General features: G+C 40.0%; 1 protein-coding gene across 1 annotated transcript in view; it reads left to right on the top strand.

Moving 5' to 3' along the window:
• Nucleotides 1–13,002, top strand: part of ULK4 (unc-51 like kinase 4) — a 206,656-nt gene that overhangs the window by 13,837 nt on the left and 179,817 nt on the right. The window contains exons 13-17 of the mRNA XM_063129233.1: nucleotides 1,686–1,787; nucleotides 4,276–4,336; nucleotides 5,962–6,143; nucleotides 6,876–6,922; nucleotides 9,863–9,941. Coding sequence (XP_062985303.1) covers nucleotides 1,686–1,787; nucleotides 4,276–4,336; nucleotides 5,962–6,143; nucleotides 6,876–6,922; nucleotides 9,863–9,941 — 471 coding nt within the window. The remainder of the gene's footprint in view (nucleotides 1–1,685; nucleotides 1,788–4,275; nucleotides 4,337–5,961; nucleotides 6,144–6,875; nucleotides 6,923–9,862; nucleotides 9,942–13,002) is intronic.

Genomic DNA, 13,002 nt, shown 5'->3' on the forward strand with positions numbered 1-13,002 from the left:
GTGAGTGTAGGCTGAAGGAAGCAGGAGACCAAAGACTGACTTCTGTATGATTGCTGTAGTGAAACAAGTCTGAAGCAGAGCAGCCAACAGTAATCACAATTAGGAAAATATGTCATCCCTAAAGCCTAAGGACAGTGATAAAATAACTGACAGTGTCAAAAGAGGCACAGAGATTGAGAAGAATGAGGATGAAGAGGAGATCCTTAATATTTGATTGAAAAAAAGCAGTTGGAAGCCCCCTTGTAAAACTAGTTTTGATGAAGCAAAATAAGGAGAAGCCTGATATCACCACAAAGAGAGCTAGAGATCAAGACACAGAAGTACAGCCCAATTTTAACCACTTGTTCAAATCTCATATATTTTTGGGGGGGTGGGGGGGGCGCGTTATTTCCAAGTATGCATGCCTGGAATGGTGCTTGTCGATACAGTATGGTGAAGATCACATCCTGAATAAATTTCAGGGTAGAAGAGTGATAGGATGGTAGCTGGAGGAAAATAATAAGTTTATAGGATTTTTAAAGACACTGGAAATTTGTTGCTATGTGGAAACTTGAGTTATAGGAGCAAGGAGAATATGTGTAAAGATTAGAAAAAGGAAGAATGAGGGAGGATAACTATAAGAAGGGGCCGGGTAGTAAAGAGAAAGTGAGAAGCAAGTGCTTGGAAAGCAAGAAGAACAATATTGGAGGAGCCGAGCGAATTTAAAGTGGGGTATATCTGAGTGATTTTTATTCTGTTCTGTTCTTCATATGGTGTGAAACAAATGTAATTGCATTAAAAATGTTTTTCTTGTAGGCAAATGTGGATTAGAAAATGAAGAACAATTTAAAATTTTAACTTTTATATTTGTGCTGATTTAATGTATAAATGTATAAATTAATGTATTAATGTATAAACCCTACGGTACAATTCTATGCAGGTTTAGACAGTACAAAAAGGGCTTTCATGGGTAACTTGGGGCTTGCTGGGAGCTGTAGGATGTTTTTCTGTCTAAAAATGCATGGGATTGTACCCTAAGAAAACCTTTCTAAATGATGTAGCACATTACATTGTCATATTTCAGGGATCAATATTATCACTTCTGGAAACTGAAACTTTCTTTCTCTCCCCCTTTTCCAGAATTATTCCTTTATTGGTGTTATATGGTGTTTATTTCTTAGACATTTCACCGCTTACAATAGAATGTTCCCCCAAATGCTTAAGTAACCAATAATTACTTTCCGTTATTGGGATATAAACAGGAATGATAATAACTTTGAGATACTATCACTAAGAATGGAATCCATGTGGAGTATTGCTACATTTTACAGTTGGGAAGGAATAAATATGAAATGAATTGTTTTCCAATGGGGTAGGGAGCAACAGAGATATTTCTAGGTCAGAAGCTATTAAGGAGGAGTGGAGAAATTGCTTCATCAAAAGTACAAGTGACGGCAAGGCTGTGGGGCAGCACTATTCTCAATGTATATATTCAGAGGGTGAAGCCTAAAATTGCTTCTTGATGGAGGAATAGGATTTTTTTACCTTTTTTTGCAGGCTGGCATGGAAAACCCTTCTGTTTGTAAAATGTGCTATGAATAGATTACTTTATATTAATAAATAAAGGAGTTGTATAATATCTGTTGTGTTCAAATAAAAATATTAGGTGGAAAAGTTTATTATACATAGTTTTGCTTGTATTATAGGATAAAAACATACACTGCAGTCAAGATATGGGGTCCAGAGTGAAAGAGCTTATCTACACAGACGCTGACCTTATTGTGACTCCAATTATTGACAATCCAAAGGTACTACAAAATCGCTTCTCACAAAACACTTCTAAATAAAATGTTCAGTAATATGTAGTACATTTTGCTATTTTTTGCATTGTGCTGATAATCAGTCTAATACTTCCACCTAGTGTCTGTACCTGGTTTCTGCAGTTTTATGTGACAGTATTATATACTACTAGAATGGACAATTATTGTACCAACTTATAGTACCTCAAATTAATAGAATCTTCTAGACATTGTGCTCCTTTCAACTTCTTTTGAGTAAGTTCTGAGTGTTTTCACAATATACTTTTGTGTCCCATGGAATCAGTTAAATGGGTTAAGATCTTGAACTCTGTATGTTGTGGTCTTGCATTATCGTCATTGTACCCTTTTGCATTTATGGAACCTACTCCATATTATCTTCATATCAGAACTTCAAGGAAGATTAGCCTGAGAGAGATGGATTTGAACTAGACTATAGTCCTCAGACTTAGTCCTACACTCTACCACACACAAACGTTATCATGAAAGTGATAAAGGGAAGTTGACAAAGTTCATTATTACCTTTATCCTACAGTTTTCCATTAGTACTGACTAATGGTAGCAGGTTCTATTGACCTGAAGGCAACCTGGATTTAAATATTGTAACATTACGTGTGATGTTATTAGCAATCACAATGTCAATATGGCCAGGATCTAAAGAACTGGTTTTGCAAACTAAAGTAAGTTTTTGGCTCATGTATCTGAAACAGCTCTCCAACTTATATGGCAATCTTCTTTTGAAAATTTTGAAAGTTTTTTGAAAGTTCCAACATCTGATTGTAATATGGCAAGAGATCAGCTATTAACAAGCACAAGCACATTCTAAAGAGCTGTAATGCCCTATAGAATTGATGTATGTATCTTAAAAATGCTATCACAGTAAAAAATAAAATATAATGAGCATTCACCACCTATATACAGTCAGCTCTGTTTACCTGAATACCCAGGGAATATAAAATACATTTGGTTAATTAAAAGTTCAGAAAATGGACATTCTTTTTAGCTAGTTACATTAATATTTTTGTATCAAGAGAAAGAGACTGGCTTCAGCCAACATGATAATCAATGGTGGTTTAAATAGTTGACAGTTGGTTATTTAAGCCACCATGGATTATTGTGTTGTGTGGAGGGAGTGTTTTTTTTAACAAACGGTTGGTTATTTGGTCGCAATAACCAAGGCAAGTAACCAACGCTGTATAGAGTTGGCTATTTAAACTACCATTGATTACCGTATTGTGTGGAGGACACCGTTGGTTATTTCCTCAGCCACCATTGGTTATTTCCTCAGGCACAGAGTTGTAAAGCAAGAGTGGTCAAAGCGGCAGCTGCCGCACTAGTCCTACCAGCAGGATAGGTTTTCAGCAACAATGGCTGATGGGATACTAGTGGGAGGACTGAAGGGGGGAGAGAGGGGGATGAGTGAGTCAACTCAGCGTGGAGTAATAGTCAACACTGATCCTAATCTACACCATGGTTAATTATTTGCATGTTGTGTGGGGAGTACCCCCTAGATAAACAACTGTCGAGTTGATTATTATCCCGCTGTTGACTATCGTGTTGTCTGAATGCAGCCAGAGTCTAATAATCAGGAGGGCAGGATAAATGTGGTTTGAATTAGGGGTGTGCACGGACCCCCCGCTCCGCCCCGCGGGCTGATCCGAAAATTTCGGGTCGGCCCGCTCTGCTCCGCGCCGCGCCGCCCATACTCCGCTCCTCTTCACTGCGGAGCTCCGACTCCGAATCGGAGCTCCGCAGTGGAGGGGAGTGGCGCCAGGTAAGGCCGGGAGAGGAGGGCGGGAGGTTTACCGGGCCCTGCCGCCATCGCCACCCGTGCGTCGACGGCGGCAGAGCCCGGTAAGGGACCAAGGGGGAGGGGGGCCTTACCTGCCTCCGTCCGCGGTCCGTCGGCGTCTTCAATTGAGCCCGCGGTTCAACCAGGAAGTCTGGGCCGCAAGTCTGGGCTCAATTGAAGACGCCGACGGACCGCGGACGGAGGCAGGTAAGGGAGAGGAGGGCGGGGGGGGGTTACCGGGCCCTGCCGCTGTCGCCGCATGGGCGCCAGCGACAGCGGCAGGGCCCGGTAAACCCCACTTACCTTTCCAGCGGAGCTCTGGATCGAGGCGAAGGATCCGCCTTCACCTCGATCCTCTTCGCCCGCCGGCCCCCCCAATCCTCTTCGCCTCCGCCTTAAGGGCAGGCGAAGCCCCCCGCTCCGCTTCTAATTCGCCGGTCCGATTAGAAGCGGAGCACATCCCTAGTTTGAATAATATAGGTTCTGGTGTAATTGTAAATAACTGTGGGTTTACTTTGCTGTCTTATTCAATTACTTCCTTTTAGTAAGTATGTTTTGTGGCTTTATGGTTGAAATATTGGCAGCTATTATGGCAGAAAGTATTGAGTTTGAAAGTAGGGATATATGTTACATATGGTCGACACTCAGAATTGCCTCAAATTAGCCAATTCTTTCCCCCCTTCTCAGATAGTGAAGCAAGTGCCAGTGAGGTTTGACATGAAAAATTTACATATACCAGCGCATTCAGGTACAGTCTGATGAATTAGTTATAAACAATATGTACTTTAAAATGACAGTTTATTTTTTAATACTAAAGAATGCCTTAGCATCCATTATTCTATTTTATTTATTTCTAACTCACAGATGTTAATATATCAGATGCATGATCAAGCAGGAACAGATAACTGCTCTGATTGCCATTTTAAATTATGGTGAAGATATTTATGAGCTCATAGTTTGTGTGTTACTATATACGTTGATAGGCAACCTGTGGTGTTTGCGCCCTATCAATGGACAATGTAATAAAATCAAAATAATACTCCAGTTCAATATAGGGTAGCAGAAATCAGTTTTTACGCTGCATTCACGGAATTAACATTCCATTCCTATACCTGTCTACCCAGAAGCCAGTCCCATTGAGTTCAGTGGGCTTCATCCCAGAGAAGTGTGTATATGATTGCAGCCTAAGGGCACAGTCCTATAGAGATAGACAGTCTCTGAAATTGGAGGCTGATGATTATCCTATGCAGGGTGGCTGCTGCATAGAGGGGATCCTCTCCTTCATGCTCCATCTGCCCTGCAATTTTTGATAGACACTTGATTTTGAACATCTAGCCAGGGAACTTCTGAATGGGCGTGGGAGAGGCTGTGTGTTACATTGGAAGCTGGGTAAAGGAGCTCCCGTGGTTTCTTTCCCCTCCATTGGCATGGCCCCTTTTCTCCCTCTCTGTGCTCCATTCCCGAGTGCGGAGAAGCAGCCAGCACAGAGAGAACAGCTACAAGACAGTGCGGGAGGGGGCAGGGCGTGTGGTTCCAAGAAACTGAAAGATCCTACAGCCGTCTAGTCAGTGTCTAGATTGTGCCCTAAATTGCTCATCATATCTGAATTTACTTGGAAGCATGCCATTGTGTTCTGTTGGATAGACTCCCTAGTATTTATTTACTGTATTTCATTTTTATACCGCCCAGTAGCCAAAGCCCTCTGGACAGTTCACAACAATTAAGTGCACACAAATGCTTTAGTTTACCCTGCATATACATGTTTTATTCCCTAATATTACTTTTAGCTTTTGGACTTCCCTACTATAGGTGGTATCAACATCCCATTTCCCTGTTCTTTGGTGCCTTTCCTAGGTCAGTTCACACATTATTCAAATCTAGGAAGCCAGTTTGCCCATAGCCTAAAGAGTCAGCATTCCCTTCAGACCCATTTCTGTCATTTTCTTATTCAGGATACAAGTGAATTCTTCTGGATTCAGTTTCTTATACTGGGTTCAGTTTTTATACTGTATTTTGTATTTGTGTTTTTAGACTGTTGGTTGTTTTATTATGGTTTTAATTTTTGTGAACCACCCAGAGAGCTTCGGCTATTGGGCGGTATAAAAATGTAATAAATAAATAAATTCTTGGAAATTGTGATTCTCAATACTTCTGGGTTCTGGGCCAAGCCCAGAATATAGTTTCTATAGAATATAATATTCACAAATGAAAACAACATTTGTATGCTATGAGGAAATAGTATATTGCTTGATAATTGTTTTAATACAGATTGCTTGACAATATTGAAAATAAGGAAATTGTATAAAACCTTAAAATAAAAATGTGTCAGTGTTTGGGTGAACAAAAGTATTCTTGATTTATTTTTCTGTGCAGCTGAGAAATTGTTGATGCTGAAAGAAGCAGAATGGAATGACTTCTTACAACAAGTGTGTCAGCTGACTGGATCCCCAGAGAAGACTACAGGGGCAGTCAGAGTTAAACTGAATTTACTTTGCTACCTCTGCACTGTTGCTGGCAATAAAGAAGTAGCAACTAAGTTAATCAGCACACAACTAGTAAGTGGTGCAGCTTGTCAAGAGCCAACAAGTTGACATGCAACAAGGTCATCATGCAGTGGTGGCTTTTACCTTTATTTTAAGGAACTAATGCCATTATATTTATGTTTTCCTGGGAATAAGCCCCAGTGGTACTTACTTCTGAATAAACATACATAAGTTTGCACTGTAAGAGAAATTACTGCACAGCAAGAAGAAAGCAAATAAATGTTTTGAGTATAATTCTGGATAAAACATATATCGGACTGTGTTATGTGACTTGTTATGAATTAATAAATTGAAGAAGAAACAATTACTAAAACATTTTAAAGCTCATCTGCTTTGATTGTACTTAGAAATGTCTCAAATCAGAAGCACGGTGTATATTCCAGTGTACACATGGGGATCTTGTGGAGGGAGAAGAATTGCAAGTGCAACAGAATCCACTTGCAGAACTATTTCTCCATAGAAATAGAATTGACTAACTTTATCTAATTGGCCATATTTGGCCAATCATCAAGGCTTCATAAACTACAGTTTACCAAGCTGCGGATGATTATCGTGGTTGTGTGCTCCTCCTTCACCTCTTTGCTCCCTAATTCCTGTTGTTCGCTGGAGATTAAAATCCATAAATAAAAAAGGCATTACAAGCAAAACCATAACATTAAACATACCAGACTTCTTGGTGGTTTGTTTTATTCATTAGGAAATTGCAATGAATAATTTAATATCTTGTTTGTTTTTAAATTCTAGTTCCTAGTGCTAATGCAACAGCTGAGGATAGCTCCAAACTGGGATATGTAAGTAACAAGTTACATCTAATCAAATCATGGGCTCAACCCTGCTTCTGCCGAGTACATTGAGAATAAACCATGGATCCTATCTGTCCACATCATGCAATAGATAATGAAAGGAATATTATACATATGCTTTAGACCAATCTCTGAATAGGAGAAATTGCAGCCAAGACCAGAACTACCACCAGCCCTGGCATACAGAAATCTGAGTATGCAGCACCCTGGGTTCCCACATGTGACTGCTTTATTCTGGAGCAAAAATATGACTGTACAGACTACAACCCAGTAGTGCCAGGTTCCCATAGCTAGCGGGTAACTGAGATGGGTCCAGGAAGGGTTCATTTACTTAATGGAAAACCATGAGTTTATTTATTTATTTATTTATTTATTACATTTTTATACCGCCCAATAGCCGAAGCTCTCTGGGCAGTTCACAAAAATTAAAACCATCATAAAACAACCAACAAGTTAAAAATACAAATACAAAATACAATATAAAAAGCACAACCAGGATAGAACCACGCAGCAAAATTGATATAAAGTTAAAATACAGAGTTAAAACAGTATAATTTAAATTTAAGTTAAAGTTAAGTGTTAAAATACTGAGTGAATAAAAAGGTCTTCAGCTGGCGACGAAAGGAGTACAGTGTAGGCGCCAGGCGGACCTCTCTGGGGAGCTCATTCCACAACCGGGGTGCCACAGCGGAGAAAGCCCTCCTCCAAGTAGCCACCTGCCTCACTTCCTTTGGCAGGGGCTCACGGAGAAGGGCCCCTGTAGATGATCTTAAGGTCCGGGTAGGTACATATGGGAGGAGGCGTTCCTTCAAATAACCTGGCCCCAAACCGTTTAGGGCTTTAAATGTCAATACCAGCACTTTGAATCGGGCCCGGACCTGGACTGGCAGCCAATGAAGTTGTAAAAGGACTGGAGTAATGTGATCTCGCCAGTCAGTCCCTGTTAGTAAACGGGCTGCCCTGTTTTGTACCAGCTGAAGCTTCCGGACCGTTTTCAAAGGCAGCCCCACGTATAACGCATTGCAGTAATCCAAACGAGAGGTTATCAGAGCATGGATAATAAATGAGCACATGTAGATTAGTTTATAGTGGTCTGTCAACCTCTCCGTATCTCTGTTTAGCTTTCTGGTAAGTAAGTAAAGCTTCCCACTCCCCAACTGGGAGACATTGATCTAGTAGTTTACACTTCTTAGCTTTGACATCCCTATCTTCCATGCAAAGAGCAGGATTGTGTCTGGGTTGTTGTTTTTTGTGGTGGTTCAGAATTTTAGAAGAAGGTTGTGAATACCTTGTCAGTGCTTACAAATTTTGACAGTATTTAGTATGAAAGAGAAGAAAGTACAGATTATTGACAGCAATAGCAATCCAACTAGTACAAATCCTGTTGAAATAAATGGTGATTATGGCAGCAGTGGTTTGAGAAACATGCTCTGTAAGTAGTGTGATATGATGTCTGCAATACTTTCCCAAGCTCCCTTAAAACAAGAATGTTTTAAGGATTTTAGAATTAGTTTGACTTGATAACCTTTACCTATCTAATTAAATCTATTACATAACAAAAAAGCAGATAGGATCCTTGTTCATTTAAGCACTTAGAGCACTTCTAGGTGCTACATCACGTATATTAAATTCTTTCTCCATTTCTATCATGCTTGAGCAGGACAGAAATAGAGCTCTGGCTGGAGATCACTGTGCAGAGAGTCACTTCATGCTGCCTTTAGAGCATTTCAAAGCTAATATAAATGAGGAATGAGAGGAATAGAAGAAGGTGGAATTAGGGGGAAGGGGTGGAGCAATGGGACACAATATTGAAGTCCTCTAATAGAACTGATTGGCAGTAAGTTCAGGACAGAAAAAAAGCACTTCCTGCAACAAACACCCAGAATTTACTAGAAGATGTGGTGCTAACACAGAATCAGAACAAATTATGTGGTGTAGCTCTTGGTGAGCTGTACCATTTCAACCTGCAGGTGAGGGGATGCCTGTTTGAACGCCTAAAAGAATTAGACCCAAATCTATAGATGAAAGAGCGAATGTAGCCATACAACTAAATGTTTACAAGCATCATATGTCCAACAATGAGATTGCTTAGGGCAAATCATAATATAGCCATTGTCTTCATGATTATGTGCTTTCTACCTGGCTTCTGTTGTAGATTGTTGATCTGATCAGGCAGGGAAATGTTTATATTCTTAATGGGAAAGAATAAGGAGGCCTGAAGGAGGAAAGGAGAAGGGACTCTCCTCCCTTCCCCTCTCCATCCCACTCCCCAAAATGCAGCCTAACTCACCTGGCAAATGCATGAGCCATTAAATAGTCATAGAATAGTAGAGTTGGAAGGGGCCTATAAGGCCATTGAGTCTAACCCCCCCACTCGATGCAGGAATCCACCCTAAAGCATACCTGACAGATGGCTGTCCAGCTGCGTCTTGAATGCCTCTAGTGTGGGAGAGCCTACAACCTACCTAGGTAACTGGTTCCATTGTCGTACTGCTCTAACAGCCAGGAAGTTTTTCCTGATGCCCAGCTGGAATCTGGCTTCCTGTAACTTGAGCTCATTATTCCATGTCCTGCACTCTGGGATGATCAAGAAGAGATCCTGGCCCTCCTCTGTGTGACAACTTTTCAAGTATTTGAAGAGTGCTATAATTTTCTATAAAAGAATACTTAGCCTATCAATCCATTTTAAAAAGCAATTGTCCACCCTGTCAATTCATTTAAAAAAGTAATTTGGGCTAGCAGTGTAGTGAGATCATTCTCAGAGTATTTGAAGTTAATGACATTATCAGGAATTTACAATTAAGCTTAATTTACAATTATTTTTGTTGACCAATTTAAATAATATTTTAAATAACTTGAGCTTTTTAATAGTATTTGAATTTATCAATTTGTGGCTTTTATAAAGTTAATAAATACATTTAATTGCAGACGTGCCAAAGCAGCCCGAGTAATTGGTTTACTAGCATTGCATACAGCTGAACTTCAAGAGAATGTTCCAGTTATTGAGGTAATATTTTTTGTTAAAGCTGTTCTCACAGTTTGCAAAAACAGTGTATAGGCTAAGTACATTTGAATTTACTTTATCAAGTATTAATAGTTTCAGCTTTAAGGCTGAATTAGCGTTGGCAACATCGTTGTAATTATGTGTAATTTTATCCTCTCTCCTCAAGGAGTTCAAGGGCAGTCTCCCTTCCTCTGCCCTTGTGCTTGCTAGATCCCTGTGAAGTAGGTTAGGCTGATAGGTTGTGACTGGCCTAAGATCACTTGGTGAACATCATGGCTGAGTGGGGATTTGAGCCTGGGTCTCCCCATTCTAAATCCAACACTCAAGCTTTATACCATACTGGTAAAATCATCATCATCATTATTATCATCATCAGATTTGGCCTCGAAGCCTGAGGTTCTGCACCCCTGGATTAAAAGATATAAAAATGTTATAGATGACTGGGCGAAGCATGGTATTTGGGGATGAGTTACTTTTTATCTTGGCTAAACCATTTGAAATGAGCTTTTGAATATGAATATCATGCTTGTCATGGTTTCTAAAGATAACTTTGATCTGACTTTTATACTGTTAGTTTTACTCTACCCTGTGCCTGTTTGGTGCATTCTCTTCCCCTTCTTATTGTTTTATTGTGATTTTATTAGAATGTAAGCCTATGCGGCAGGGTTTTGCTATTTTATTGTTTTACTCTGTACAGCACCATGTACACTGATGGTGCTATATAAATAATAATAATAATAATAATAATAATAATAGGTATGGGATACTGAACAAAATACTATAATAATCTAAGAACAGGGCTGAAAATAAAATACGTTCTTAGTTTAGAATATTTCTATTGTTCTAAGATCTGAATGGATAACATTTTGTAAAGCTTTATGGCCAGTTCAACAATAAATTTGAATTGCCTTGGATAAAGCCGGTTTCTGGCAAGAAGTATCTTAAGCATTTCAGCTGCTTGTGTCTTGCTTTAAGGTGAAGCACCTCATATAGCCCTGGCTGCACTACCCAGTCACGATAACAGCATTATAGTCCTCTGGCACCTATGCATGTGTGGACTTTTCCTGCCTGTAGGGGATACTGATCTTTTTGGGCACAGCTCTTCCAGTCTTGCATTACTGTTTCTCTAAAAAGACAGTTTGCAGCTATTGAAGGTATGTCTTTTGGCCTTTGGGTGGGGAGCAGGGGGAAGAGGCACCTGCTATTTCTCCTGATGGAAAAATCTGTATGCGGTATGTGGACAGCACCAAATGAGGGGTAAGGATGGACCTTGAATATAGGTTCTCAGGCTCTACGATTTTTCTCATAGTCCTTGTTTGGTAAGTGCTAGATTATTCAAAACAATCTGGACAGATCAGTGTATTATATAAACCTCCACCAGAGGTCACTTGGACATCAACATTACATATTGAAGAAAGCTCTTTTGCATCTGGTGACAGATGTAAACTAGTCAGTACAGCTGTGCACCGACCCCAGGTTTGACTCTGGCCCTAATTCAGTGCTTTGTAAAATGGTCCAGTTCTGCTTGGAGCGATTTGGAGGTCTGCTTCAACTCAGGTGCTCTACCTGAGCCAGGTTTTGGAAATCCAAGACTTTGTGTCTCCCATTGACTATCATTTATTTATTTATTTATTTATTTAAGTATTTTTATGCCGCCATTCAGCCAAAAAAGGCTCTCACGGCGGCTTACAAAAGTATTTCTTGACATGAGAAATAAATAAATAAAAAACAGCTACACTTCCTCCACTTCTTTTTGTCTGAACTGGGTGATATTTGCAGGCATAGTAACCCCTTAGGGAAGCGATTATGTCTGCCAAATCTCAGAAAAAGTAGGCTTAGTTTTTGTTTTGTTTTTTGCTTTTATATTTATTTTTATTTTGTAAAAGGAACTGGTAGTAACACTTTTATTTCTTGACAGACATGAATGACATTTGCCAGGATAGTTGCTCCTGAGGGCATTGAGCATGCCAGTTTTAGATGAATAGGTGCAGGGGTTTCATGTAAAAGCAGACTTGACATTTTGAGGGTATCCTGAAGAGGACACACTTATGCCCCTATGTTCCTAGTGGACCATTGTTCTGAAAATGGCACAGTCTAGAGGTGTCCCTAAGTAAGAAACCTGCTAAGTTTCAGAAGGATAGTTGTAGCAGTTCATGTGGAATGAGTATCTTTAATTTTTTTCAAAGGAGAAGTGTTTTGCTTTTTCTTCTATCCCCCACCCCCCACACACACCTTTTGGCAATTTGAATGAAAACGCTATACATGCTAGAGGTGTCCCAAGGCAAGAAACCTGTAAGGCTTCAGAAGGATAAGTGCAGGGGCTAGGGAAATATGATTAAAAACAATTTAAGGCTTTTGTATGGCTATCTAACGGTTCCAATCTTGCTATCCCACAAAGCACAGTGACTGGAGCCCATGGTAAAAGGTGCCCTAAGATTAGAAGGTGCCCTGTCAGTCACTCAATCATGCTCCCTCCCTCCCCTCGCTCACTAGCATTTTAGAGAAAAGAAACCAAAAGATGCTATATGGAGAGGAGACAGTGTCTATGCTTCCAAGCATGAATCAGTAATAAAGCTGTGTTCTGGCCCAGCTTTTCTTCTGGTGGCTTCAGGGGAAAGCTCGTTTTGCCTCAGGAAGTATTAGAAATGTTCCAAAGGGGCCCAATTCTGCTTGGGCTTCCTCTGAATCCAATGCACATCCCTACTGGGCATGGGAAATATTTTTTTCTATGCTAATACATGTTTTATTGCAGTTTCCTATTGAGATTGTTACAGGCAATATTTATTTGGTCTGTATTTAAATGAAAATCAAATTTTAGACTTTGGTCTAGATTGCGCATAGCCCAGCATGTAGCTTTTACTCATAATGAGGTTGTAGGACCAAAGCTAGGCTAGAATTTTAAGTGTGAATGAGGATCTATGCACAGAACTGGCAAAAATGCAGGTGCACTGAGGCAAACTCTCATTTTTATTTATTTTTGGGTGGTAGATAGATTGCATGGTCTAGATGTGACCCACCTGGCTGCTATATTTTGAACTAGTTTTAAGTTTCCATACTAGGCACA

This window comes from Elgaria multicarinata, chromosome 1, assembly GCF_023053635.1.
Source record: "Elgaria multicarinata webbii isolate HBS135686 ecotype San Diego chromosome 1, rElgMul1.1.pri, whole genome shotgun sequence".
NCBI classification, from domain to species: domain Eukaryota; kingdom Metazoa; phylum Chordata; class Lepidosauria; order Squamata; family Anguidae; genus Elgaria; species Elgaria multicarinata.